The sequence below is a fragment of the Henckelia pumila genome, chromosome 4, assembly GCF_033568475.1.
Source record: "Henckelia pumila isolate YLH828 chromosome 4, ASM3356847v2, whole genome shotgun sequence".
NCBI lineage: Eukaryota > Viridiplantae > Streptophyta > Magnoliopsida > Lamiales > Gesneriaceae > Henckelia > Henckelia pumila.
The window spans coordinates 40,930,338-40,955,566 of NC_133123.1; the positions used below are offsets into that span (position 1 = coordinate 40,930,338).

Consider the following 25,229-nt stretch of genomic DNA (forward strand, 5'->3'; position numbering starts at 1 on the left):
CTGTTTCAACAGTTGCAGTGGAATAAGCTATTAGTAGAGAAAATACATTGGACGAGAGATGTTTAGCTTAAGGCCGAAAAAATTTGATGCCCAATGTTTGCTTAATGATTGGTGATAAAAAAAAACCGCTAGTCGAACACAACATATACAAAGTGATGATGAAGAAGCCAAAATGTACCGAAGGAACAACCGAAACTACGACGGAAGAAAATGCGAGTGAAGTAGAATAAAATGTAATAGATTTGTAATATAAGATGTTGAGATTCTAATATATTATTTATTTAATAAATGTAATAGACTTTTATTATAGAAATATGAAATATTTGATTGAATTTATTTAAAGAATATGTCTTATAAATTTTTTTTAAAAAAATTGAAGTTGCACACTTGCACCTTCGAATTATCAACATTGGGGCGCAGCAAACTTCTTCTTGAATTTTTTTTAAAATTGCAAGGCTTGGTTCAAAACCGGTGGTTAACCGGACCCGGATCGAAACCGCCGGTTCACAAACCGGACCGAAACCGGCCATGGGCGGGCCGATTAAGGGTTGGTAAAATACCAACCCGGACCCAGCTCGTGGCCAAGTCTACCGTGGGGGTGGGTTGGTTCGTTTTTTTTTTAAAAAAAAAATGCAGTTTTTTTTAAAAACATGAGATATTGCGGTGCGGTGCAAGGCGGAGCGGTCGGTTCGGGCGATTTTTGAAAAAAATTGATTAGCCCTACCGAATACACCACTTTATTATGTGATTATGAGTAAATATCTAGTCATATATATCTTATATCTTTGAAATGAGTTAAGTCGAATATTTAGATTGAAAAATAATATTTTTGATTTAAAAAATTATTTTATTACAAGTGAGGTTGATATTTTTTCATTTTATTTGTGGGGATTATACGATCTTTTTATTATCAAAATTAACAAAAAAAAAGTATAAAATTACAAAAGTAATGTAAATATATTAATATATACAAAAAATATATTTAAATTTATCATAAATGTTAAACATATGTTAAAATAAAAATATTTTAAAATTTAATTTAGAAAAATTGATAAATTATGTACAAAAAACGGATAAAAGGTATGTTGAAAATTTAATAAAAATGATAATACGAAGAAGTAAAATATCAACACAAAATCTTTCTAAAATATAAATTATTTTTTAATTTTCAGTACTATCTTTATCTATATTTTTAAATTCAATTATTTTGATTTATATTTTAAAATTCTTTTACGAATGTCACTTCTAATATATATTTTCTTTCGAATGTTCGATAGTATTTCTATATGTAATTTTAACTTATATCATATCTTTATTTATAACTTTAAATTTTTAGATTAGATTAGATAGCTAAACTTTTGAATATTTGATGTATCGTGCCGGTCTTGAAAATAACATGAAATGAATTTTCGATTAATATCATTAATCTGCCTCCGACTACCACAAGATATGAGAGTAATGCCTCAGCTAAAATGAAACATGTACAATAATTATTATACCATAAAAAAATTGATACAAAAATTTTAGAGTAATAATTCATGTACAACCAAATTTGTGCAACACATTCTGCCACCATAAAAAATCGACATAAACATTGTATTTATCAAATCTCATGATATATTTAAAACAAAATATCACGATATAACATCAAAATATTACTATACAATAGCAAAAACTCACGAATATAAGAGCATATTCGAGTTCGAGCTTGATTCAAAACTCGATAATTTTAAATATTTTGGCTCGAGCTTGGCTCGAAATGAAGCTCGAGTTCGAGTTCGGCTCGAAACATTCGAACCTGTTCGTGAACTATTGCTCGGATATTATGGTTCGAAAAACTGTAAATGTTCAAAAAAGTTCGAAATGTATATATTTATTATATAATTATATTATATTAATTAAATATTAAGGCTCGGAAACTATCAAACATAATAATTTTGGCTCGAGCTCGGCTCGAAAAAAGTTCGAATATGTTTGAATTCGGCTCGAGTTTGATAAGTTCGAAATACGAATAAAATATTTATCGAGCGGTCTCGTAAAACTCACGAACTGGCTCGATTCGTTTGCAAGTACTCTAGTAAATATCGTTGTATAAGATAATTGGTTGTAACTCTAGCATTATTCAAAATTTTATTTGTCAAATCTGAATACAAAATCTAACGATTATATTTTTTAAAAAAAATCTGAAGATATAATGATGGTAAATATGGTGTACGTTTTACAAAATATATATTGGTGGTAATTCAAGAAGATACGATAACTAAGAATAAAAAAAAGTTTCCATGTGCCACGATAAGTTTCCTCTGCATATCCTACACACGCGAGCTAGACAAATTCAATTCCTACAAATATAAATCTTCCTCATTATCACTTATTAATAACTATATATATTTTAACCAACATTAAAATATATATAAGATAAGATAGTCGGAAGAACGAATTTGATCACAATATTAATTGGAGATAGCTAGCTAGCTAGCAAATTAAAGGAGACAGGGATGACGAAAAAGCAATTAACAATAGTTAATGGAGATGGCGTGGGGGTTCTGCCGGATGCTATTCTGGAATATATACTATTAAAATGTCACTCGAAAACCCTTTTGAAACTAAGTCTCGTCTGTTCTTTATAAATTCTGGTTTCTCTCGCAGACACTATTTTCTAACCAAAATGAGCCTCACAGGACAAGCGCTGGACCGATGGAATATAATTTTCTCTCCCAGAGAGAAAATATCTTTTATAATTATGCCCTCCTCCCAAACAATAATCTTGTGTGCTTCATCGTCGATGGGGATAGATTCGTGGTGTGTGATCCAAGTTGTAGGAAACTATTGTATCTACCATATTCGAAAAAAGTTTTTGCTTATGGTTTCTGTTTCCTCCCTACCACCAACCAATATGTTATCGTCAGCTTGAATGGCAAAGATGAATGGGAGATGATCACTTTTTGTACCAAAACAACTTCAAAGGTCAAGGACAATATTCACGCACCCAACCGTGAGGAGTTGGCCAAGCCCGAGGGGATTTTCGCTAACGGGGTTTTATACTGAATGAGGAGATACGCACCTGCAGATCGGAAACCATCAGCTCTCATCATGTGCTTGGACTTGTACAAGGAAACATTCTTTACGGTTGCATGCCCCCATGGGATCCATAGATATTTGATCTCCTGGTCCCTTGATGATATGAAGGGAGATCTTTATCTGACGACCGCGCATTGGCCGATACCATTTGTTACAATATTGTGGAAGCTTGATGCTACAAATCAGACATGGATTCAACACTACAAGATTCACATCGCGTCGGACAATTTCTCGACTTTAAGACCACTTTTGGTGAGTGAAGATGGAGAAATACTAGTGTTTCACGTTGGACCATTTCTCGAGTGGTTTGGCCGCCGAAATCATAATGATCATGAGGTAATTTTGACTAGAATTGGAAAACTTGGTGGCGAAAGAATTCGGCCACCATTCGATTTCAACTTTGTGAGGGATATCAAAGTCCACGCCGATGCCCTCTTTCTCTCTTGAACTTTGTTTGAAATATTAGTTGATTCAAACTTTATTTGAACGATCGAATTGTTATTTAGAAAATCAACATATATATGAAACAATACCGAGAACTCTCATAACAGTAGCTAGCCAAATAAACCAGTGACCTCTTGACACTCTTCATCTAATCCCACCAACACACAGTTTTCATACTTTAATGTGTTCACCTACTCCACCAACTAATATACCACTTTCATGAATATGTTTTTGCTTGCTATATATGCGTGCTATGATTATCTCAACAGAACGAATAAATTGAAGACTTTAAAAAAAAATGGCTGCTGTGATATTGATAAATTCTTGAACCTTTTGTAGTGTTAATTCATTGATTTTGCGTACATTGAAAAATTTTCACCTTATGTATTAATTATTATGCTTTTTCAATTTTTTGTTGGAACTCATGTATTCATCAATTATGTCTTATTGTTTATATTGTTTTCCGAGTTCAAATTAATTGAACATTTTTAGTTGAGTAATTAAATGAATGCTACCGGGCTACTGAGCAAAGATGATCTGTGGATGCGTTTTGTGAATGAACGAACGAACGAACAAGATCGTAGTAATTAAGATTGTACCAGTATTATAACGAGATATTGGGACGATTCAATATCTTAACACAAATTATTAAATGGTTTTTTAATATATTAACACAAATTATCAATAAAGTAAATCGAATAATATATTATAATTAATACCATACTATGGACATCGTACAATGCAAACAACAATGCAGTTTGATCAAATTAAAGCATTAATTCATCGCTTCAAGACTTGAAAATAACAGCGGATTGAGCCAAGGAAATCCTATTCCGGTGTCGAAGATTTCGAGTTTGAAAAATGCCAAGGAACTTTTGTTAGCTCATCTCTTTGACAAGTTTTTCAAGCGCCTCACTTGTGAGAGGAATGTATAAGCAATCTTCACCATCTGAATTTCTTCTAGTTTTGACCAATTCATGGTCTTTGAATTCTGTCAAATGAGTATTCAGAGTAATCTGACTGCTCACTAGAAAGCGTTCCCGAGATATTGTGTAAAGACTATTTAACGGCATCCCTGGAGAGAGGAAAACAAATAAAAATTATTGGTTTGATAAGGAAAAAGTGACTAATTTCGAGCAAGCATGTGAACACTTGCCTTCTTCATCAGGATGGGAGAGCTGATGATTGGCCAGAACTTTAAAAACACTCTGAGCATTTGGTGTTAAACTCTGTAAAACTATTGAAGCAGTCTTCACATTTTGCGCGCTGCCACTGTGTGCGAGTATCAAAGGGAAGAACATTCCTTCAGCCTTGTAAGGTGCATAGGTAGGAACATGGAACCAGTACCAATTGAACTGTGTATGAACCATTTTCTTGTCCCACACTTGAAAAAGAATTATAACACACTTAGAACAGGGATTACAACCCAATAAGACCCAGACTCCAAATTTAATGCTTAAACCCTTATGAAACCAACTGCTCCGCCAATGGACTGATTTTATGGTCTCATTTGCTTTCTATTAGTTTTGGTATAAGGAGAAAGACACCAGTATTAAAATTCAGGGATCAACATAGTTTCTCAGTGAACATAGAGTCTTTCACATATCATTTGAAAGAGAAACCGTATTTTAGTCTGACTATGAAGCATGAAACTCTAACAAACAGCTTGAACCAATCATAAAACAATGCAGAAACTCAAGAAAACCATAAGTCTGAAGCTCTCAATAAGGTAACAAAAAGCCACGTGTCCACAGCCTTGGCAAAACTATCTGGTACAATATAATTAGTAATGATCAGATGAACTTACAGAGAGGTGCATTCACATGATCGATGGAAGCAACCATACGGATATGAGAACAGCCTGCAATTCTAGCAAGATATTGTTGTGTCTCAGAATCACGCAGGCCAGGTCCATCTATATTGTTAACTATGATACACACAAAACATTCATCATTCTCTAAATGTGGTCCATCGAGAAATGAAATAAGGTCATCCATGGAGCGAGTATTAAATGGTTGCTGGTTTTTAGGTTGCTTTCCAGAAGTACTTTTTTGCAGCGTTTTCAATTGATCCCACAGGAGTTCCGCTAAAGTTGCCACAGCCTACATATTGCACATCAATGAACTGGTGAGCATCAAAAGGAAAACTGATTTTTCGCCACACTTGTGCAGGACTTTTTTCATGATTAAAGACATTTGTAGTTTTACAGATGATCTAATGATAATCATGAGTCATGACAAAGAAGTTATGAGAGAACAACTTAATGATGTGGAATGGGGTGGGGATGGTTGGAAAATGAGTTTTTCACTGAGTACTGATATTTCTGTGCACCGCTACAGATGGGTAATCGTGATTCACACGGCAATGGTTACTAGCATGTTACCGGTTAACTTTTTGATAGAACTTGCAATCTTTTCACTAACTCCTCCTTCACTGATACAACAATCACAAGCTTTACAGTCTTATCATAAACTCTGAACATGTCTGAGCACATTAATGAAAAGAAAAGACGGATACAAATATTTTGAGATTAAAATCCATACCTGTTTGAGATTGACTGATTGAAGATATCCATTGATCACAAGAACAGAATAATCCCTCAACGCGGTTGAGGCGAAATCCTCTATCAATTCTTTCTTTGACCCAAACCCATACATCAAAAGCCCAAATCCACATCTTTTATAGAGAAGTAGAGAAGTTTGGGTTACTAACTCAATTATTCAAAAAGGAAACACCTTCAAGCAAAAATGCCGCAACTTGAAAAACAGGAGCTAACAAATTCTAGTGGGAGTACCTCAATACAAAAGCCCACTCTTTGTACGAATCCTTATAACTGTTTATTGCATTGTTAATTTCTTTCTCGTGCTTCTGATCAATGTTGGCATATGCTTCTCTTAGCTTCTGCAAACACAATGGATATTATAATTCTTTTATGTGATTTATTCAAATCTCAGCATAAATGACATACTGGGTCAGCATATTTGTGTCAGCCAGCCCAACATGAGATTAAACAAAACACCTGTTCGTCAACGAGATTGATTTCTGAAACTTTCCGTGCGGATTTTTTAGCCGAGCTGCTTAGTTCTTTTGCTAAAAAATAGTTTCTCGAGAACCCAAAATCATCCTCTTCCATGTCGTTTGATTCCATGATTGAATCCAAATGCGTGCCAAGATTATTTTCCACACGTTTCAACTTTGAAGTTTATCTCAACACACAGGCCAGCGGAACAAATTTGTTACAGATCAGATTCCAGTTCAAGGAAGTGAGAGCACTTGAAGGAAAGCTCAACCGAAAAAAAAAAAGGAGACAGTACACTTCTGTTGCGACTCAGCTCTGTATTGTATGTATCTTGTACTATATTAAAAGCATAAAAGTTGGTAGCGAATCTCTGCCGTATAAACGATGGAACATCGCTCAGTTGGACTTGCCACTCGTGCATAAATAAAATAAAATAATAGTATGTACAGAGATGCAGATAGGGAAAAATTATAGAGGCAAATAGACAAATTTGCAGCTGAGAAAGCTACAAACCAAGACAAAAATTATGAAGAGGGGAACAAAAATCTTCAGGCACTGCGAAAATATGAGAATTGATGAAATTATAGATTTGGGAAAGAAACCTCCGGGATAATGAAGGCCAGTGACACAGTGTGTCCGCCGCAACTCGCTGAGAAATACGAGGAGAACACGGGTGGGCGGTGGGCGGTGATTGTGAACAGCGAACCCTAGCCGCCGCAAATCGCCGAGGAAGATGAGTTACAGAAGAAGAGAAGAGTCGAAGACAGAAGCGGGAAATGCTTGGGAAATTTAGGGAGAAGGGATTCATTTCTAACTTATTTTAAAAGAAGGATTCATGTTTAAAATTACTTATATATCCTTCTATGTTATTATTATAATTCTAAATCAATAATAAATTTCTTCTTAAACGAGCGACGTGATTATCTCTCCTCTCTTTCTTCTTCATCTCTTTCTTTTTCATTCAAATTATTTTCTATTTCTCAATTTCTTTCTTTATCAAACAAAATCTTCCATTAAACTCAAAAATTCTACGCACTCTTCATCTTCTCAAAGCGAGACAAATCTTAGCAACAAAGCGAAACAAATGACTGACAACACAGTGGTAACGTTTCTTCCTAAATGTATTTTTCAAAACTCATCGTCTGTGAATTTAATCAAACGTGAACCCTTGGTCGACCCAAGCGTGGGTTTCGATAAAACGCCCCATGCCTGGGTCGACCCAAGCTAAGGGTCAACCTAAGCTTGGGTCGACCCAGAGCTTTGGGTAAACCCAGAGCTCTGGGTCGAACCAGATCCCTTGTGCTTGGCGTGCTTGGCAAATCCATTGGGTCTGCCAAGCAATGCGGGTCTGCCAAGCAAAGCACTTGGCAGACCCAAAGCGTTGTGCTTGGCAGACCCAAGCTTTGGGTCTGCCAAGCACAAGTGCTTTGCTTGGCAGACCCAAGCTTGGGTCTGCCAAGCACAAGTTTGGGTCTGGCCAAAGTGGTCAGACCCAAGCTTGGGTCTGCCAAGTGTTTGGCAGACCGTGTGCTTTGCTTGGCAGACCCAAGCTTGGGTCTGACCCAAGTGCTTATTGCTCTCTAGGTCTACTCATCTAATATTTGTTTTTTTAATTATTCTAAAGCATATATTTTTGAATTTTCCAAGTGCATTTGCCAACAAAATTAGGTAAGGATGTAATTTTTCGTGTCAAATTGACTATGGAGTCGAGGTATAAAGAGATGTCGGAGAAGATTCATAACTATCTAAATAACAATGAGAGAGCGACGTTTTTTGAGCACTCTCCATTTGGTAATCTCGTTAAGTATTACCGAGATTTTAATGTTTTCGGTCAAATTATTTGGTATCTAATGAGTAGGCAGATATTTGATAATAACAGTGATGATTTTTGGATGGTTGTGCGCAAGAGGCCGGTAAGATTTTCTATGTTAGAGTATTGTTTAATAACCGGTCTCGATTGCGGTATAGAGCCGATAGATTTACCAGAGGAAGATGTCTTTGCATCCAGAAATTTTGTTGGTAAGTCTCAGATTTTTCTCAGTGATTTGGAGGCAAAGATCAAAGCCGTAGGGCAGAATGAGACCGAGGGAATGGATGTGAAAAAGTTGAAGATAGCTAGTCTTTATTTTTATTGTGCTGTGCTCGGTGGGGGGGGGGGAGTAGGAAAAAGAGCATGAAGATTGATCTCAGATGGTTAAGGCTTATAGAAGATTTGGATAGATTTAATAGTTATCCTTGGGGTAGAATAGCCTATCGGGATGCCGTCAAATCTTTGAAAAAGGACCTTTCAGGGAAATATACTTCCCTTAGCGAGACATATGGTTGTAAAGAAGTTGATGGCAGTTTTTTTCTCAGTGGTTTTGTGCTTCCTCTGCAAGTATATCATTTTTTTTTATTTTAAATTTTAAAGTGACTTTGTTTTCTTTATTTCTAATAATAACATTGCTTGAAATTTATATTACAGATACTTGCTTATGAATATTATCCTAGTGTGGGAGAAAAGTTTGCCAAGAGAAAAGATGTGGTGGACGGTTTGATGTTGCCCAGGATGTTTCAGTGGATAACTAACACGTCCTCAAACCGTGCCCCGTCTGATGTTGATGTTTGTGCAGCCTTTGGTGCCTGTGATATACATGTAAGTAATATGAATTAATTTGATATAATAACTCTTGTAATAAATTTTTAATTTATTTGATACGAGATTAAATTAATATAGGATTGTGTTGGATGTTTGACTCCTACTCCTGAGGAGCTCGTGTCATCGTATTATACGACCGGTGTATTTGTTGATTCTGCACCAGATGTTGTCACCACTCGGGTACTAGAGCTGTGGAGTCAGGGTCAGACTGTTATATGTAGTCAGCACCGTCTCGAGAATGATGTGGAGTCTCCCCTAGTCCAGCACACCCCTTCTATTGAAGTCACTAGATCCAGCTCTAGCACCTCTTATGCTGAAGCCACTAGATCCAGCTCCAGCACCAGTTCTCTAATCGTACAAGTCCACGAGTCCACTTTGGACTCAATCCTTTTTGCCGCCCATCACCACTGGAGCATCGTTTGAGTGCATTGGAGGATAATGTTAAATCATTGCGTACAGAGATGAGAGAGTGCAGAATGGAAATGAGATTGGGTTTTGATGAGTTGAGATCGATTTTGGTGGAACAAATTAGAGCAGGTTTGGATGAGATCAGGTCTCAAAAAATAGTGCATGATCAGAGAGATTTTAGAACAGTCTATTGCAGAAGACAGAAGAGGAAATCATCTGTACTTGAGACAGACGTTGGTGAGTAATTTTTAATTATGTTTTCATAAGAGGATTATGTAATAGAATTTTCTTTAGAATTTTAATTTATTTGATGTATGCTATTAGGTGTGGATCATAATATGGTCAAGGAATTGTTTCCCTATAGTAGCCGAGCTGAGCTGGCAACTATACCAGAAGAATCCTCGGAAGGTGAGTTGATGCATTTTTTACTTATATATTTATGTATAGTATAATAAAAAATCAAATTTATGTTTAGATATTCAGGTGACTCCTGATGCGGTCATGTCAAGTGCCGAGGCAACCACGTCGAGAGGTTGTGACGGTGTGAGGTCATTTGCGGAGAGTGTGACTATCAAGGTAAACAACTCGCTGGCTCGAGTCAGGGCATCGATACTCGTGAGTTCGCCTAGCAGAATTAAAGGGTTTTATGACGATTATGACAAGACATTTTACCGGCCCATGGCGATTGCAAATTCGCCATTCTTGATTAGTGTAAGCATTTACAATTCGTGTATATTTGTATAACACTTATTTTTAAACTTTGAAAATTTATTGTTCTATCAAATGAAGCACATGGGTGAAGCTCTCCGGGGATTGCTCGAGATTCAGCTGCGACATCCTGAAGTGATGGCACCCAATGTATCGCTGATGAATAGGCACTTCTATACGTTGATGTCAGTAGTAAATGAAGATGAAAATCAAGTTCTGAACACAAATCTTGTGGGGGTGGTTAAAGGGACTAATCCAGAATGGCCGTGCGTGCCATGGGCAAAGGCATAACTAATTATGATCCCTGTTCACTTTGATGGGCGCTGGTTTTTACTAAAACTCATAGCAAGGGTCAATAAGTGCATTATATTTGACTTGCAGCGAAGACACGACCCTAATTGCAAAGCTCTGGACGAAGACATACGACCTATACTTATCAATGTTGCTCGTCTGCTATATCTTGTTGGGAACAATCCACACCCTGAGAGGTCATGGTATATAAAGATGCATGATGAATTCAAAGCCCAGATAAAACAGTAGGTTCTCTAACATATAATGTTAATATGTTTAGCATTGACAGATGACTAATTAGTTCATTGCTTTTTATTGTACAACGAGGATTCAGGAGCATTTGTCCTAGCTGCGACTGGATATTCATTAACTAGAGACAGTGCTCACCTAGTGTTAAAGTTAGATGATAGACTTGTAACTGAGTTTATATTTTTTTTAACATGTAATATGTTTGATAATCGATGGACATTATTTTGATTTGTAATTATTTTTTTGAAGTGAGAAATTTAAGATTTTATGGTTGAATCTTTGAATGTTTGACATAGAAATCATTTGAATTGGTCAACAATGGCTCTCCACGGTAGACCATAGAAATTTTTTGGTAGACCATAAAAAGTGTTTGGTAGACCATAGAAGGAATTCTCTCGCTTCTACCTTTTGCTAAATTCACCAATAGAAGAAATTCTCTTTTGTTTTTTTCTACCAACTCTCTTCTCTAAACAAGGAGGTAGGACCACTGGAAAATTAATGTTACGTGGCCATTCACTTTCTTCGGGAACGGGATAGACAGTCTCTGAGTAATCCATGCACCATGTCATTGTAGAATAATACTTTGAACACAATTGATATAAGTCAATCTTCGCTAACCAACTGGCTGCAATGGCATGAGCACATGGGACTCTATCAATATCAAAAACTCGGCAAGCGCATCTTTTAGATTCCAGGTCCACAATGGCCGAATGTCGACCAATCCGAACATCAAACTCAAGATGGCCCAATTCAAAAACTTGCATTCCCTGGGCATCAGTGAAACGGCTTCGAAGAATTCCCTCTATGGTTGGGGTCAGATTAGTGTTAGCTGCAACTGATGCGTTGCGATAGCGGACAAACCAAGATGATGTCAGTCTCTGCAAAGAATCTAAAAGCGAAATAATAGGAAGCTTCCTATCTTCAAGTAGTCGAGCATTGATCGATTCAACCCCGTTTGTCGTCATAATATTGTAACGGGTATTTGGGCAATATGCTCGAGTCCATCGATCAAGTGTATCTCTCTCGTCCAAAAACTGTGCGGCCTCAGGATATCTCTTCCTAAAATCACTGTATGCAATATCAAACTCGTTTTGCTTATAAATTTTTGCAATTTGCAGAAACAGTTCCGTTGCACCCTTCTTTTTGCACCTGATTTTCAAGTTCTGGGATAAATGCCACGTACAATGGCCATGATGTGCATTTCTATAGACACTAGAAACCGCATTAATTATTCCCTGATGTCTGTCTGAAATTATCACCAGTTCATCCTCGTCTGGTACTACTTCTAACAACTTCGTCAAAAACCAACTCCACGAAAACGTAAACTCAACATCGACGATTCCCCACGCCAGAGGATATTGGTGATAATTTACATCCTGTGTGGATGCCACAAGTAAAACACCATTGTATTTTCCCTTCAACCATGTGCCATCAATTGATACAACTTTTCACATGCTTCGATATCCCCTGACACATGCACCAAAAGCAAGAAACATATACTTGAATCGATTTTTCTCGTCAACACATATGTCTGTTATGCTTCCTCGATTCATCTTCTCAACCATGTGTAAATAACAAGGCAGTAAAGTAAAACTTTTGGTAGGATCACCTTTCAAAATATTGTCTGCTAGTTCTTTCCCTCTCCAAGCCTTGTAATATGATATATCAGCATTCAGACTGCTTTCGGGGCTATTGACACTGGATTACCTTGGAAAGTATTCACCAACATATCACGAACAATAGCCAAACTAGCTCCGCGTATTCTCTTACTTCTCCCTGTCAAATCACAAGTGTGTGTATTGCAATATGTTCGAATGGAGAATGCATGTGAATCTTTAATCTTTGAGGTCCAGATTCTCCACTTACAATCAGCCACTATACATTTTACAGCATACACTATATGAATACTTTTTACTGTCTCAAATTCAAAACATGCTTCCAAACTGATCCTTCTTAACACCTTTTTCACTGCATCTCTGTTTTGAAATTCTTGACCAACAAATAAGTTTGAACCATCTGTGAATAAAAATGTGTCGTTAACAATATCCACATTTGCAACCACATCTTCCTCATTTCTTGCAATCACAATTGTCTCATTATTTGCAATCACAATTGTCTCACTATCAATATCCACATTTTCAACCACATCTGCTTCATTTCTTGCAATCACAACTGCTTCATTACTTGCAATCACAATTGTCTCGCTATCAATATCCACATTTGCAACCACAACTGCCTCAATATTTGCAACCACATCTGCCTCATCAAAAGCCTCACTGATATTATTACGATCCAAAGAAACAATATTCAAATCAAAATAATCATCATAAGAGGTTTGATCGTTATAATCAGTATTGCCTTCATCAATACTAACTTCATGCACGTTATCAGAAACATCCAAAAAACCAACATGTTCAATTTCAACTTTGAGCACTGGCCTCGTTTTGGGACAACCAAAATACAGATATGCTTTCAAATCTTGGTCATTATCGATATAGATCGGTTGAATGTTGCACGTCAACTCTAGAAGGTAACTCAACCTCAGGTTGGCAGACTCTTCTATTTTTCCAGTTCTATATAGTTCACGATTTAAATTTTCAAGAAAAAAAAAATCACCATCTACTGGAATAGCAGCAAACTTTGAATTGGGCCCTGGATTCCATTTATATATGTTGTCTTCACTCGCTTCCCATCGACCATCAAAATGAACAACAATAATCGTAGGCATAACCTACAAAATTCACAAAAATAATGAGAATAAGACTATTTTAATTACCAAAAATAACAAAAATTCTCCATGGTCTAGCATGGTCTACCCATGGTCTACCCATGGTCTATCAATAAAGTTTATGGTCGACTAAAAGAAAGTTCTCAGTCTCAGTCCCAGAACTCTTTGGGTCGACCAAAAAATTCTCCGAGATCACCAATAAAATCAAACTCAGCTTATTCCAACACATCATTTTTTAATCCACACTTGCTGAATGAAAAAAAAAGACTTAAATCGTATTAATGCTTACATTCAACAACAATGGAGAAAACTTGCGCTTGTACTGAGATAAGTTTCTTCAAATACAGATGAATGGGAAATAGACAATGTTTGAAATAGATTAGGTCTTCTTCACAGCTCAAGGATCGGAGCAGCCACGTGAAGAGAAAAATGAAGAAGATGACAACCCCAAGTTTTTCTTGCGGGAAAATAAAATAGGGCAAATTGCAGGAAAGAATCGAATAAAACTGTTAGGATTGTTAATTAGTTTAACTAATTAACTTATTAGGTTTAATTTTAATTTACCTGAGTCAACTCCCTTTTTTTTTAAAAAAGAAGTCAACATCCTTTTTTTTAAATACTCCCCAAAGTAATCATATGTTTTTAACCAGCCCGAAATGCTTTGAGCCATTATCGATTTATTCTTTTTTATTTATTTTTTTGTTTTTTGAAGCTATTCTTTATAAATAAAAATAAATAAATTACAATATAATATATTATTATATGTTTTTTATATACAAAAAAAATTCAGTCTTTTTTAAAGTTGCATATTACTCATAAGAAAACCGAACCACCGCATCTCTTTTAAATAGTCTCAAATTCATACGATATCTCCCAATTCGGTACCCATTTCCAATCCGTCCAAAGATGATGGGAAGATGCTGTTCATCGATTCCATCGCCAAATCCAAGCGAATTGAAGCCATTTCAGGCCATCAATGGATTACAACAGCTCGCGGAAGCCAATCGATTCAAGGCATTGTTAATTCTTACCAACAATATTATAATTCTCCTATGAAGCTTTGTCTTCTTTGTTTTGATTTGTTTTGTTTTTGTTTTTGTTTTTTTTTTCTTTTTGGGTTTTCATTCCAGTATCTCACTTGTGACCTTCGAATTGTTATGTTTAATTCTCGTGGTTTAATTTCAATCAACACGGCTTCATCTTTACTGTTGCAAATAGTGTTCCTCTGTTGTCGTACATGTACTTTGGTGGATAAGTAAGTGTTTTTCCATGTGTTAAGTCGAAGAACAACACGGGATGGTTAGAATTGACAAGTGGCATTTACCTAGACAAGTAGAACTGGGGATTGGAACACTCTTGGATTGGTTGATGACAATGAGCGACTGGATTGAGGTGATGGGAATTTTGAGATTGATACTCGTTAATTAGAACACAGTTATGATGTGAGGATTATGTTTATGTATGCCACCTACACGAACGAACTACACTAATGTTTTATTCAGTATCCAGTTTTTGTTAGTCATGTCGGTAGAATTAATATACATTTGATATTTGGTGGAGCAGGCATGGTTCTTGGATCAGTTTGGAGTCCTGCACGATGGGAAACAGCCATACCCTGGGGCCGTCATGACATGTATGTTCTCATCTGTTAGCTTTGGCATTTTGGTAAGCCTGTTTATTTCTTTAATAGTTTCTTTCGGCAACTTTGGTATCTAAATTCACTTAGCTTTTTGTATTCTCGTGTGTATCTTTTTGCATGTTTGTTTTGTGGAACAGTAGAAAAGTTAGCAGCCTCTGGTGCAAAGATGGTGGTTATTAGTAATTCATCGAGGCGTGCATCAACCACTATAGAAAAGTTAAGCAGCCTTGGATTTGATCCCTCTCTCTTTGTGGGTGCCATCACAAGTGGAGAGTTGGCGCACCAGCATCTGCTGAGGTTTATTAAGCTACTCTACATTAATTATTTAGAATGCAATCCTTGTTATAAAGTTCTTACGATCTTCTCTAAAGTTCTCTTTACCTGATTAGAAGCAGTTGGATAATGATTTTTCTTGTGTAGAATGAACTCTGATTCTTGTTTCTCAAGTTGAATTTTTTGTTTGAGCTAAGTTGAGGTTATACTTTTGGGTCAGTATGACTGTATGATCCAATTATATTTCCATTGGTTTTTATTATTTTTTTATTAATTCCATTTGTATAATTTTTATCAGCTGATTCGATTTTGTTATCATAATAATAGTGATAAATTTGATCAAATTTTCATCATTTTTTATCCATGGGACCCATTTTTTTTTGCTTCATGTAAACAGTAACTTGTAGTTGTACTTTTGAAAATACCTTTTGAGATATGCTAAGTTATTTGGAAATTATCTTCACGATGGTATCATGTTACTCGATGAAAATCAGGAGAGAGAGTGAGTGGTTTGCTAGACTGGGAAGGTGCTGCATGCACATGACCTGGAATGATAGAGGTGCAATATCTCTTGAGGTATGCTAAGTCATCAGTGTTGGCACCAACTATATTATTTTGTGAAAATGTACAAGTTTCTTTGTCTCAATCAATTGGTTATTATCATACAGATGTTATTTTATTTTCAACTAAATATGATTTATCTTCCTGCATGAAAATATAAAGTGTTGAATGCTAAGGGCTCTAAAGCTTTCAAGTTACAGGTGAAAGAAAACGAGAAAACTATTATGAAGCATTTATTTATGTGAGTTTGCTTTGCACTTTTTAAGAGTGCTTTTGTTGATTACAATCCTCAATAAGAATAGGAGAAAGAAATTTTAAATTTGGAATATTATAAAATGTCATTTTATGAGCACAGAACATGTGTCGTCCCTTGCCTACTGATGAAGTACTCAAAGTTAATCGGTTTTCTATTAGGCATCCCCTTAACCTCCGCCGCCAAATTTCTGTTTTCGTGATGGTGCAAGTGTATTGTTGCTTTAGGGCTTGGGGCTTCGAGTTGTGGATACTGTCGAAGACGCTGAATTTATTTTGGCTCATGGAACTGAAGCTTTGGGACTTCCCTCTGGTGCTGCTCTTCCCAGGACACTTGAGGAACTTGAGAATATTTTAGAGAAATGTGCTGCTAAGAAGATTCCTATGGTGGTGGCTAATCCTGATTTTGTTACTGTGGAGGTTAGAGCTCTGCGGGTGATGCCTGGTAAATATTTAGTATATTGTCTGATGTCTCCTCTAAATTCAGTAACGAAAATACTGTTCTTCAATTGGCACTCTTGCATGTATCTACTTGGTTAATTTTATGTGAATTGTTCCATTAGGAACTCTGGGAGCCAAATACGAGAAGCTTGGTGGGGAAGTGATGTGGATGGGCAAGCCCGGAGAGGTGACTTGGTTTGAGAACTGAAAATCTTATTATGAATGTTATTGCATTGTTTGACTGAGTGCATATTTGTCGTGTGGCCCCAGCAGGGCTCATGATCTAGTGTGTTTGTCTCCTCAAATGTTGCTGGAAATGTTTCCGTCATCCATGATTTTTCGAAACCAGAAATTTATGCAAAAAACAAAAAGAAAACAGAAAAGTGATTAGATTAAGCAAATGGCAAGGGAAGTATACACAAATGCAGTGACGTTGGAGTTCTCTGTCTGTTTTCTTTAACAACAAAGTCCTTGATATTGGTAAACTTCATTGATCACTTTTCTTATATCTCTCTATGGTCTGTTTTTGGGAATAAACATCACTCTATGGTCATTTGTTTTACTCAGTTTGCCAATGTTTATCTAGTACCGGTTCTGTTCAGCTTTTTGAGCCTTGATGTAAAAGCTTGTGAATTATGATAAAAGTTGGATTGTGGCTGTTACATTTGCCTATCACTAACACTAAGATTTGTTTTAAGACACTCCATATAATTCACTATTTTGATTTGATTTGATTTGATTTGGAATTCACGACTTTAACTACAACTTCAATCGACAATACAGATCATATATAACTCAGCCATGTCATTGGTTGGTGTGGAAGCTGCTGCTTGTATTGCTGTTGGGGACTCTCTCCACCATGATATAAAAGGTGCAAATTCAGCTGGAATTTCATCAGCTTTTATCACCGGTGGGATCCATGCAACTGAACTAGGACTCCATAAATTCGGAGAAACTGCAGAGGATTCCTTGGTCCGTTCTCTTTCCACGAAATATGAAGCATTTCCAACGTATGTGCTGCCCTCGTTCACATGGTGATCTCTCTGGTGGTGAGCATTTTGCTGCACCCTATATTTTTTGCCTCTTGTTACCCGCATTGCATACCTTTTGAACAGAATTATACACCTCCCAGTTGTATCTTAAAGCGGATTGTTATGTAGTTTTGACATCTTTCACAAATGGTACGTGTAATCTCTTTAACCTCCAGGCGATTGCAGGTTCTCATAATGAGATTAGCCATCTCCAAATTGTCTTGTTGCACTTCTTTGCTTGAGGGCATCAAGGGCTGCACCATCAAGCGTTCAGTAAAAAAATTTACCATATACATCACGTTGCGTGAGCATTTATTGGGTGGCCAAAGTCAATATCTTGTTTTAAGCAAAACTTTTTTTATTTTTATTTTTTTATCTATCATGATATGATATTTGAGTAAGCAGATGGTATCTGCAAAAACAACTTCAATCACATCTAGCGTTATGTTTTTGGGTATTAGTTCTTCTGGACCTCGAAATAAACGTTGACATTTTTGTCAAGTACTTGTATTCAGGGGCAAAAAAAAAATTTATATTTGTCCCTCAACAATTACGGATAAAGAAGCTAGACAACTGAAAAGGGAACCGTAACACATAACATACTAACACAGTGTCATAGCAGATAACGCACAACAATCCAAAATAGTGCAGCAAAATATCGACATGCTTATTATATTGATCAACAACAATAAAGGTACAAAATAGAATCAAAACAATAAAACCACCACCAACACGTTTTCAACTTATTGCATGGCCTCGTGTGCCTGGATAATTACTCATAGCGTAATGACAGAGTATTGAACTTCCCAAAAAACAGGCCGTAAAACAAGTACAACAAATTCTCGTTTAATCACAGTATAAATTACTTGTATGGACCATACTCAAGCCTGCAAAAAGCTTGCATATTTGGCTCCTAGGAAAAGCCTTTGGATGCAGAGCAAGGCATTTTTGGTGACCTCTGCGTTCTCATGGTTCATCAACTTCATCACCCGGTCCTTTGCTTTGAGGTCTGTCACAACGATACGGCCAGCCTGGTGGTGCTGAATGAACTGAGAGAGGTCATAGCAAGCAACAGCTAGTGTTCTAGGATCAGTAGATGTATCCAAAATTGTGATCAGGACCCTCAGGATCTGTAGCAACGTTTCGAATTAAAAATGCGAGACACGCACAAAAGGTGCAAGAAAAAAAAAACGCAGTCCAGGTTTCAAAAAAAAAATGAAAATTTGCTACTGTAGATAAACCTGGCTAGTCACTTTAAGTAAATATCAAATTGTTGAATCGGGTTCGTCTTACTATACGGAGTAGTATTCCACACAATATTATCACATACTCACAAATGCCCCGGCACTAAAAACTCATCTAAAAATAACACTTGCTTCTTTTAGTGCAACAAAAAAACCAGTATCGCTTGAAACAAGTCCCAAGTCAAGAAAAATCAGCAATCCAGCCAAAGAATTTGCAATAACAAACCTGAAAATCATGTTCTTCGAAGTTTGTAACGTTGTCCCGCCAGAATATAGGATCTTTATGCATAGGTGACCAATCAAGGTGTCCAAGGAGGACTTCCTGCTTGTACCTATCAAAAGAACTAAGCTTCTTGATGTTATCTTTCAGTCCTTCCTCCAGTTGATTCAACGCTTCCAGCAGATCCTGAAAAAAATAAGAATAAAAATTGCCTTGGAAGATCAGACTTGTGGGTGATAGAACAGAGCTGAGGTGTTGGTTATGCTTCACTCAGCCTCAGCATAGAGCAGATACTGAAAGAAATTGAATAAGCATACAACAGCAACAGTAGTTAAACACTTAACCAAGCCCGCATGAGCAAGAGTTTTCAGTTAGGCTTAAAATGGTCATCTTTTATGCCTTTTCCCGTGTCATAAAATGATCAATTACTCTCCTCAAGGGAAATATGCAGAATCAAAACCAGAAAAAAGAAATTAAATCATAGCAAATAAAATAATAATGGAAAAAGAAAATTATTGAGCACTCACTCTACATTGAGAATTATGTTGATAATAACATATAAATATGGGAGTTGACATATTACACACGTAAATGTATGCACTGTGAGTATGAATTTTGTTGCCGTTGATAACATGAATAAAATTCAAGGCATGCCATCTGCTCTAAATTTTAACAGTGGTGCCATGAGTGGTGGCATTGCTTCATGCATATTATTATAACAAAAAATATTCTTTTGAGATATCATCTTTACTTGCCTTTCACCTGATGCAAGAACTAAAAGATAAACAAATCTAAAAGTTCCCAATAGGCCAAAAAAGTTCCTCACCTCATCACTCCATGCTTGGGCTTTCAAGCTCTGAACAAGCTGTGGCAAGCCCAGGTCTACCATTTGAGCTCCAAATGTTCCTTTGTGAAGCAAATTCCTAAGGATCAAGACAACCAGACGGACGACCTAGCACAAGTTGATAGAAAGATAAATTCATATGAATGTTTAGTAGAAAACGTTTCCAACATAAGTCCAGTCATAAGTAAAATACAGATTCCGCTGATTCAAAGCTTATACAGAGAATAGGGAGGACAATTAGGGATGTAAATATAAAAAGGGTATCCATCCAGAAAGGTATATATTACTCTTGAGTCTTGACAATTATCACAAAAAGGAACTCACCTTTTCCTTTGTGGATCCCTTGGCAACTTCAATCAGCCGCGGCAAGCATTTAGTGGTAGCCAAGTACTCAATCGCAGGTTGATAGTAAGACAGGAGCCAAACACAAAGGCAAGTTTCATAAAGGAGCTGTTTCAAGGATAAAATCAAGGACAAGAAATATCAAGTTATACGGATAGGTGATCGAACATTTAAAATTCCAAAGCCAATAATACTTATGCCACAGTCCACTGTTATGTAAGGCCAGATTGAGAACCCAACCCATCCGCTAGATGATAGATTCTATATGATGTATTTGAGGAAAAGCAAAAAAAGTTGATGCTGTTCTACTTTGAAATCTGTATGCATTACCTGGATGGATTGTTGAGTGGATGCTGGAGAAATTAAAGGAATGAGCAGCTTCACTCCATCAGCCTGAACAAATGAAGATCGCACCGCAGGCTCTTTCAGTAGAGTTGAAAGGCAGTTGATAGCTACTGGAATGCTGCGGCCAGCATGAGATTGGTTCTTCAGCTGTACAAGAAAACTGTAAGAGCTAGGATTGCTCACAAATATAGTGTATCAGTTCTAAAATATTTTCCCCCGGGATATGTAATAGCTTATATGCCCACTCATACAATCTTTCAATGGAATGTGCAGTTCATTCTCTCAAGAAGCAGTTACGAGTTGTAATTGCATGGAAGCATCTATCTATATTATATAGGAATAACATTAATTAATATATCTGCTCATGCTCGTAAGTATACGAGTTTTAAATAATATTTACGCCAACTAGTTACTAAGAAGCATAGTCGTACATCTCAATAAGAATGATGATGGGCAACAATAGTTGGTGATCCTGTTGGTTTGACAGCACAAGTATGCAGAGGGATGCCCCACAATAACTTCTTAAATATATCACAACATCAGTTTTCCTTATTATCTATCATCTTCTAAATAGGATTTGGGATAACCATTCATCATAACTGTAACAGATATTAACTTCCAGAATCTGTGAAATTTTCAGCTTACGTGAACAGCAAAAACTGATGAAGACTGAGTCCAAAATTTAAGGTGGCAAGTCTCATTGACATTCTGCAGAATTAACCTCAGTGAAAAAATAACTGAAAGATCACTTACCTGTGCACACAACCAATCAACCAGACCCTTCAAAACATCAATTATAGAGGTGGCTACATTCTTCGACTTGGCTGCTGAATCAGAAATGGCATTATCTTGACCTTTAGGCCTTCCACTGAAATTAATGAAAGAAGAGAGGTCATAAAGGAGGCAACTTTTTTTATCGGAAACGGTAATATATGTTATGTAAAAAAGAAGAAGAATAATTACAAAAAGCAGACCAGAGATCCACACAAGAAAAAGATAAAACCAATCTATCCATCATGGTTAGGAGGCAATAACCATGATTGGGAGGTCAATACATGAAAACATTCGCACCTTACTATGAAAGAAAGTATCTTACAGCTCTTCTCTTGTATGAACCAATTACCTTTCCAAAGCAGCCTGCAAAAGAAAAAGGAGCATCTCCAACCATTACAAGTGAAACTTAATAAAATATAGGGTGATGATTCACGAGTAACTACAAGTGAATGCTTTGATAAAAGAGTACTACTACAGTATCACAATTCACAATGACCTTTTCTAGCTTCCGCATCGACGACTGTAAACTAATACCTATTTTGCTTTTTGACTCTTGGTGGAAGAATAGGCTTTTGGTGGTCAAAGTTATTCACCGGTGGTCCAAGGCAACAAGAATCATCTAATTTCACCTTAAAGATTAAAGGTTTCCTCTACGAGAAAACACTAACTTAAACAAAAAAAGTAGCTACAGAAGTTAAATAGTGTTCCAATTTGGAGGGATATCAAGGAAAATAGACATGGACCAATAATGTCGTCCACATCAATGCATGATGTAGCAATTAGCATGGGTAGAATACTTGCCTCAGGAAAGGATCATATATATCCTCGCCGGCCAGAGACTTATCATGGAATATTCTAGCTCGTTTGGGATTTGCTGTCGAGTAAAAGTTACAATTATATATATATGGTCAGCTAATTCAAATGGTAAAAACTGAGAAAAAAAACTAAAAGTTTTGCTACTTACCCAAAAGCATTTCATCAATCAGAGCTAACACATATTCCACAGTTTCTTCCTTGAATATGTCTCGCAAAATGCTGACAAAACATCGAATATATACTGGACCATCCTGCATAGTTACTTTCACCAATCAAATAACAAGAATTATTCATCAAAGTCATCCGAGGCTTGAAAAACATAAGCTGCCATTTGAAGCACCATAAATCTAGGATTTAGGTGCTGCACTCAACAAAAAAACCTACTAAACTTGAGACAAACCAAACAAATGCATGATGGCTAAATTTCTCCACCTGCATAAAATAGTACTAGAAATTCATGACACCAACTCAAAAGTAATCAGAATTCAGATGATAACAAAACTCCAATGAGAAGGGATATTTTCTCCTTTTGATAATGTAGTGAAAAAGAAAATTTTTCAGCAAGTCTTTCTCATATCTCTCCTACTTTCTGAGTTCCCAAACGAGAATAAAATAAAGATCAAAGCTAATTAGACAACCATTTCGGCATAAACAGGTAAAGTGTGAACAGCCCATAAGAATCATAAAACAATTAATACCTCCCACAAAATAACTACAAACACTTTCACAATCCTTCAAACTTTTGACGTCCAACTAAAATATAAATTAAAAAACACAAAACAAGTCTAAACAAATCACAAAACACCGAAAATTTCAACTAAATATAAAGCAGTTAGAAAATTACATCGTCCAGTAACTGAGCCTTGTAACTCTCAGGCTTCTTATCGTAGCGCCGCAGCAGCTGAAGTCCAGTTCCGGAGATCAACTTTGTCGTCATGTAGGTCTCCCATGGAATATCCCTCCTCAAAACCTTCAATAAATAAACCACAGCAGATACAAACAAGATAAAATTCCAGCAAAACTTATAAAAGAATCAAGAAATTGCAAATCAAGGAAGACAATTAAACTCAAATCACTTAATCAGGCACTAAATCAGAGCTCATGGTGTACATTAAACTTGAAATTTCATCAGAAAGAAACACCGAATGCCTGTAATTCTTCGATCTACCTGGTCGGTGGAGAGCTCCGCTTGATCGGTGGGCATTTTGGAAAATCGGAAAGCAGGGAGATGCTGTGATGATGAGGAATCGAGATCAAGAGAGAGGGAGAGGAAGAATAAAGTTGCATCAGGCAGGCCGGGTATAAATGCTGGCCAGGCCTAACACTGGGCCGAACAACGAAATAGGCCCAGTATTATTGCACCAGATGGCGTGGGCTAAAAACATAATTAACCAATGGTGTGGGTTAGATCATGGTTTTATATACAAAACATATTATGTTATGATCCTGGTCTCATGGGCTAGTTCTGGGTCTTGATGGGCATTAATTTCAATTGGGCCTTCAGGAATTTAAGAGCCCACCGCAGCACAGGAAATCAGGAATAAGGTTCTTTACTTATTTTGGTGTTGGGTCACCTGTCCGGACCGGTTCAATTTGGCATGTCTGCCCTCGGGTTTGTGATTTATTAATCAAAATAAGGTTGAGCTTAAGGGTTCAAACGAGCCGAGCTATTCGTGAGCAGATCCGTCAAAGCTCGACTCGAATTCGAGTAGTTCGAGCATATAATCGAGCTCGAGCTTTAAATTTATGTGCTCGCGAGCTACTCGATAAGATATATATATAAAAATATATATAAATATATATATATATATAATATTATATTTATATATATTTATTTATTTATTTATAATATTTATATATTTATATATTATATTTATTTATTTATTCATATATTTTTTTATTTATATATATATATATAATTTTCAAGCTCGAGTTCGAGTACTCGAACTACAGACAAGCTCGAGCTCGAGTACAAAATTTATTACTCGATCGAGCTCGAGCTCGAGTAGTTACATATGAGTCGAGCTCGAGCTCGAGTAGGGCTCGGCTCGATTGCACCCCTTGAGCTTGATGGAAAAATAAATAAGGTTGAACTTGGATAGAAATATCTCAAATTCGTGGATTTGAAATATTTTTTTGTTATCCTTTCATGTTTACATGGTAATTCATATTAATTATGATGAATTTCAAGTTTATTAGTAATTCTAATTAATTAAGATGGATTTCAAATTCATCCAATAACGTGGTCATGATTTGAAATCCATTTTAATCTATATATCTAATATGTAAATAACTAAGATTTTTTTATATTTTATTGTCAACAATAAATCGTAATCGAACTCCATATATAAATTTGAATCCTCTCATTCAAACTCAACTTAAGAGAATTGTTATTTATTTCGAGTTAAAAACACCTCGAGTTTTTCTTCACCTATAAGTATAAGGTTGTAGCAAAATAGATACAAAGTAAAAGTTAATAATTTAGATGCTCAAGAATAAAAGGAAATCAATTGATAAATCTACAACTTTTATTGATCTCAAAGGAAAAACATGATAAAATTAAATCCAACGTGGTACATTAATGAAAGAAAATGATCCTTATTTGAAAATAACATGCATATAAATAATTAGTCTAGTTTATGATCATATATCTATCTTTCCGTTATCCATTGTAACTCCTCAATCACTTGGAGCAAACTAGCGTTCTCTTCCCTGAGAGCGTCAATTGTATTTTGAAACTCCTGAATTTGAGCATCTGCTTGCTGCTGATACTTCACATAGTGTACCAGGATTTGCTGCATCTGAATCATGATATCCTGCATTGGCTCATGCAAGCATTGCTTCTCTGCCTCGAGGCGATGCAGGGAAGCATAGCGATTGA

General features: G+C 36.3%; 4 protein-coding genes across 7 annotated transcripts; 2 read left to right on the plus strand and 2 right to left on the minus strand.

Moving 5' to 3' along the window:
* Window positions 1-4,258: 4,258 nt before the first annotated feature.
* LOC140865538 (origin of replication complex subunit 2-like) lies at window positions 4,259-7,308 on the minus strand. The gene is made up of 6 exons (XM_073270206.1): window positions 6,545-7,308; window positions 6,320-6,426; window positions 6,069-6,201; window positions 5,333-5,627; window positions 4,682-4,909; window positions 4,259-4,600 (listed from the first exon to the last, which is right to left on the minus strand). The coding sequence occupies exons 1-6, from the start codon at window positions 6,671-6,673 to the stop codon at window positions 4,404-4,406; spliced, it is 1,089 nt and encodes a 362-aa protein (XP_073126307.1). The 5' UTR covers window positions 6,674-7,308; the 3' UTR covers window positions 4,259-4,403.
* A 2,335-nt stretch (window positions 7,309-9,643) lies between these two features.
* On the plus strand, window positions 9,644-10,654 carry LOC140860919 (uncharacterized). Its single transcript, XM_073263916.1, has 4 exons — window positions 9,644-9,827; window positions 9,915-9,998; window positions 10,066-10,301; window positions 10,380-10,654. Exons 1-4 carry the CDS (start codon window positions 9,644-9,646, stop codon window positions 10,587-10,589), a joined length of 714 nt encoding a protein of 237 aa, XP_073120017.1. The 3' UTR covers window positions 10,590-10,654.
* Window positions 10,655-14,412: 3,758 nt separating this feature from the next.
* Window positions 14,413-18,262, plus strand: LOC140865250 (uncharacterized). 4 transcript variants are annotated; one of them, XM_073269820.1, is made up of 8 exons: window positions 14,413-14,580; window positions 15,130-15,199; window positions 15,343-15,502; window positions 15,973-16,054; window positions 16,520-16,736; window positions 16,855-16,919; window positions 17,516-17,781; window positions 17,950-18,262. In XM_073269820.1, the coding sequence occupies exons 1-7, from the start codon at window positions 14,473-14,475 to the stop codon at window positions 17,768-17,770; spliced, it is 957 nt and encodes a 318-aa protein (XP_073125921.1). In that variant the 5' UTR covers window positions 14,413-14,472; the 3' UTR covers window positions 17,771-17,781; window positions 17,950-18,262. The 4 variants fall into 4 exon arrangements, with proteins under 4 accessions (XP_073125921.1, XP_073125920.1, XP_073125919.1 ...); XM_073269819.1 differs by having other exon boundaries at window positions 17,940-18,261; XM_073269818.1 differs by lacking the exon at window positions 17,950-18,262 and having other exon boundaries at window positions 17,516-17,933.
* A 157-nt stretch (window positions 18,263-18,419) lies between these two features.
* LOC140863099 (V-type proton ATPase subunit H) lies at window positions 18,420-23,621 on the minus strand. The gene is made up of 11 exons (XM_073266259.1): window positions 23,517-23,621; window positions 23,193-23,318; window positions 22,497-22,599; window positions 22,334-22,406; window positions 21,830-21,895; window positions 21,512-21,626; window positions 20,744-20,905; window positions 20,396-20,521; window positions 20,054-20,179; window positions 19,234-19,413; window positions 18,420-18,893 (listed from the first exon to the last, which is right to left on the minus strand). Exons 1-11 carry the CDS (start codon window positions 23,550-23,552, stop codon window positions 18,645-18,647), a joined length of 1,362 nt encoding a protein of 453 aa, XP_073122360.1. The 5' UTR covers window positions 23,553-23,621; the 3' UTR covers window positions 18,420-18,644.
* Between the last annotated feature and the right edge of the window lie 1,608 nt (window positions 23,622-25,229).

Coding starts and splice junctions, on each gene's coding strand:
- LOC140865538 (XM_073270206.1), bottom strand. CDS start 6,673: ATGGAATCAAACGACATGGAAGAGGATGATTTTGGGTTCTCGAGAAAC. Junction 6,202..6,319: donor GAGTGGGCTTTTGTATTGAG/GTACTCCCACTA, acceptor TCTCTATAAAAG/ATGTGGATTTGGGCTTTTGA. Junction 4,601..4,681: donor CTCCCATCCTGATGAAGAAG/GCAAGTGTTCAC, acceptor TCCTCTCTCCAG/GGATGCCGTTAAATAGTCTT.
- LOC140860919 (XM_073263916.1), top strand. CDS start 9,644: ATGAGAGAGTGCAGAATGGAAATGAGATTGGGTTTTGATGAGTTGAGA. Junction 9,828..9,914: donor TGTACTTGAGACAGACGTTG/GTGAGTAATTTT, acceptor GTATGCTATTAG/GTGTGGATCATAATATGGTC. Junction 9,999..10,065: donor ACCAGAAGAATCCTCGGAAG/GTGAGTTGATGC, acceptor ATTTATGTTTAG/ATATTCAGGTGACTCCTGAT.
- LOC140865250 (XM_073269820.1), top strand. CDS start 14,473: ATGATGGGAAGATGCTGTTCATCGATTCCATCGCCAAATCCAAGCGAA. Junction 15,200..15,342: donor CCCTGGGGCCGTCATGACAT/GTATGTTCTCAT, acceptor TTTGTGGAACAG/TAGAAAAGTTAGCAGCCTCT. Junction 15,503..15,972: donor GCGCACCAGCATCTGCTGAG/GTTTATTAAGCT, acceptor GATGAAAATCAG/GAGAGAGAGTGAGTGGTTTG.
- LOC140863099 (XM_073266259.1), bottom strand. CDS start 23,552: ATGCCCACCGATCAAGCGGAGCTCTCCACCGACCAG. Junction 23,319..23,516: donor CGGAGCTCTCCACCGACCAG/GTAGATCGAAGA, acceptor TATTTATTGAAG/GTTTTGAGGAGGGATATTCC. Junction 22,407..22,496: donor GATTGATGAAATGCTTTTGG/GTAAGTAGCAAA, acceptor TTTACTCGACAG/CAAATCCCAAACGAGCTAGA.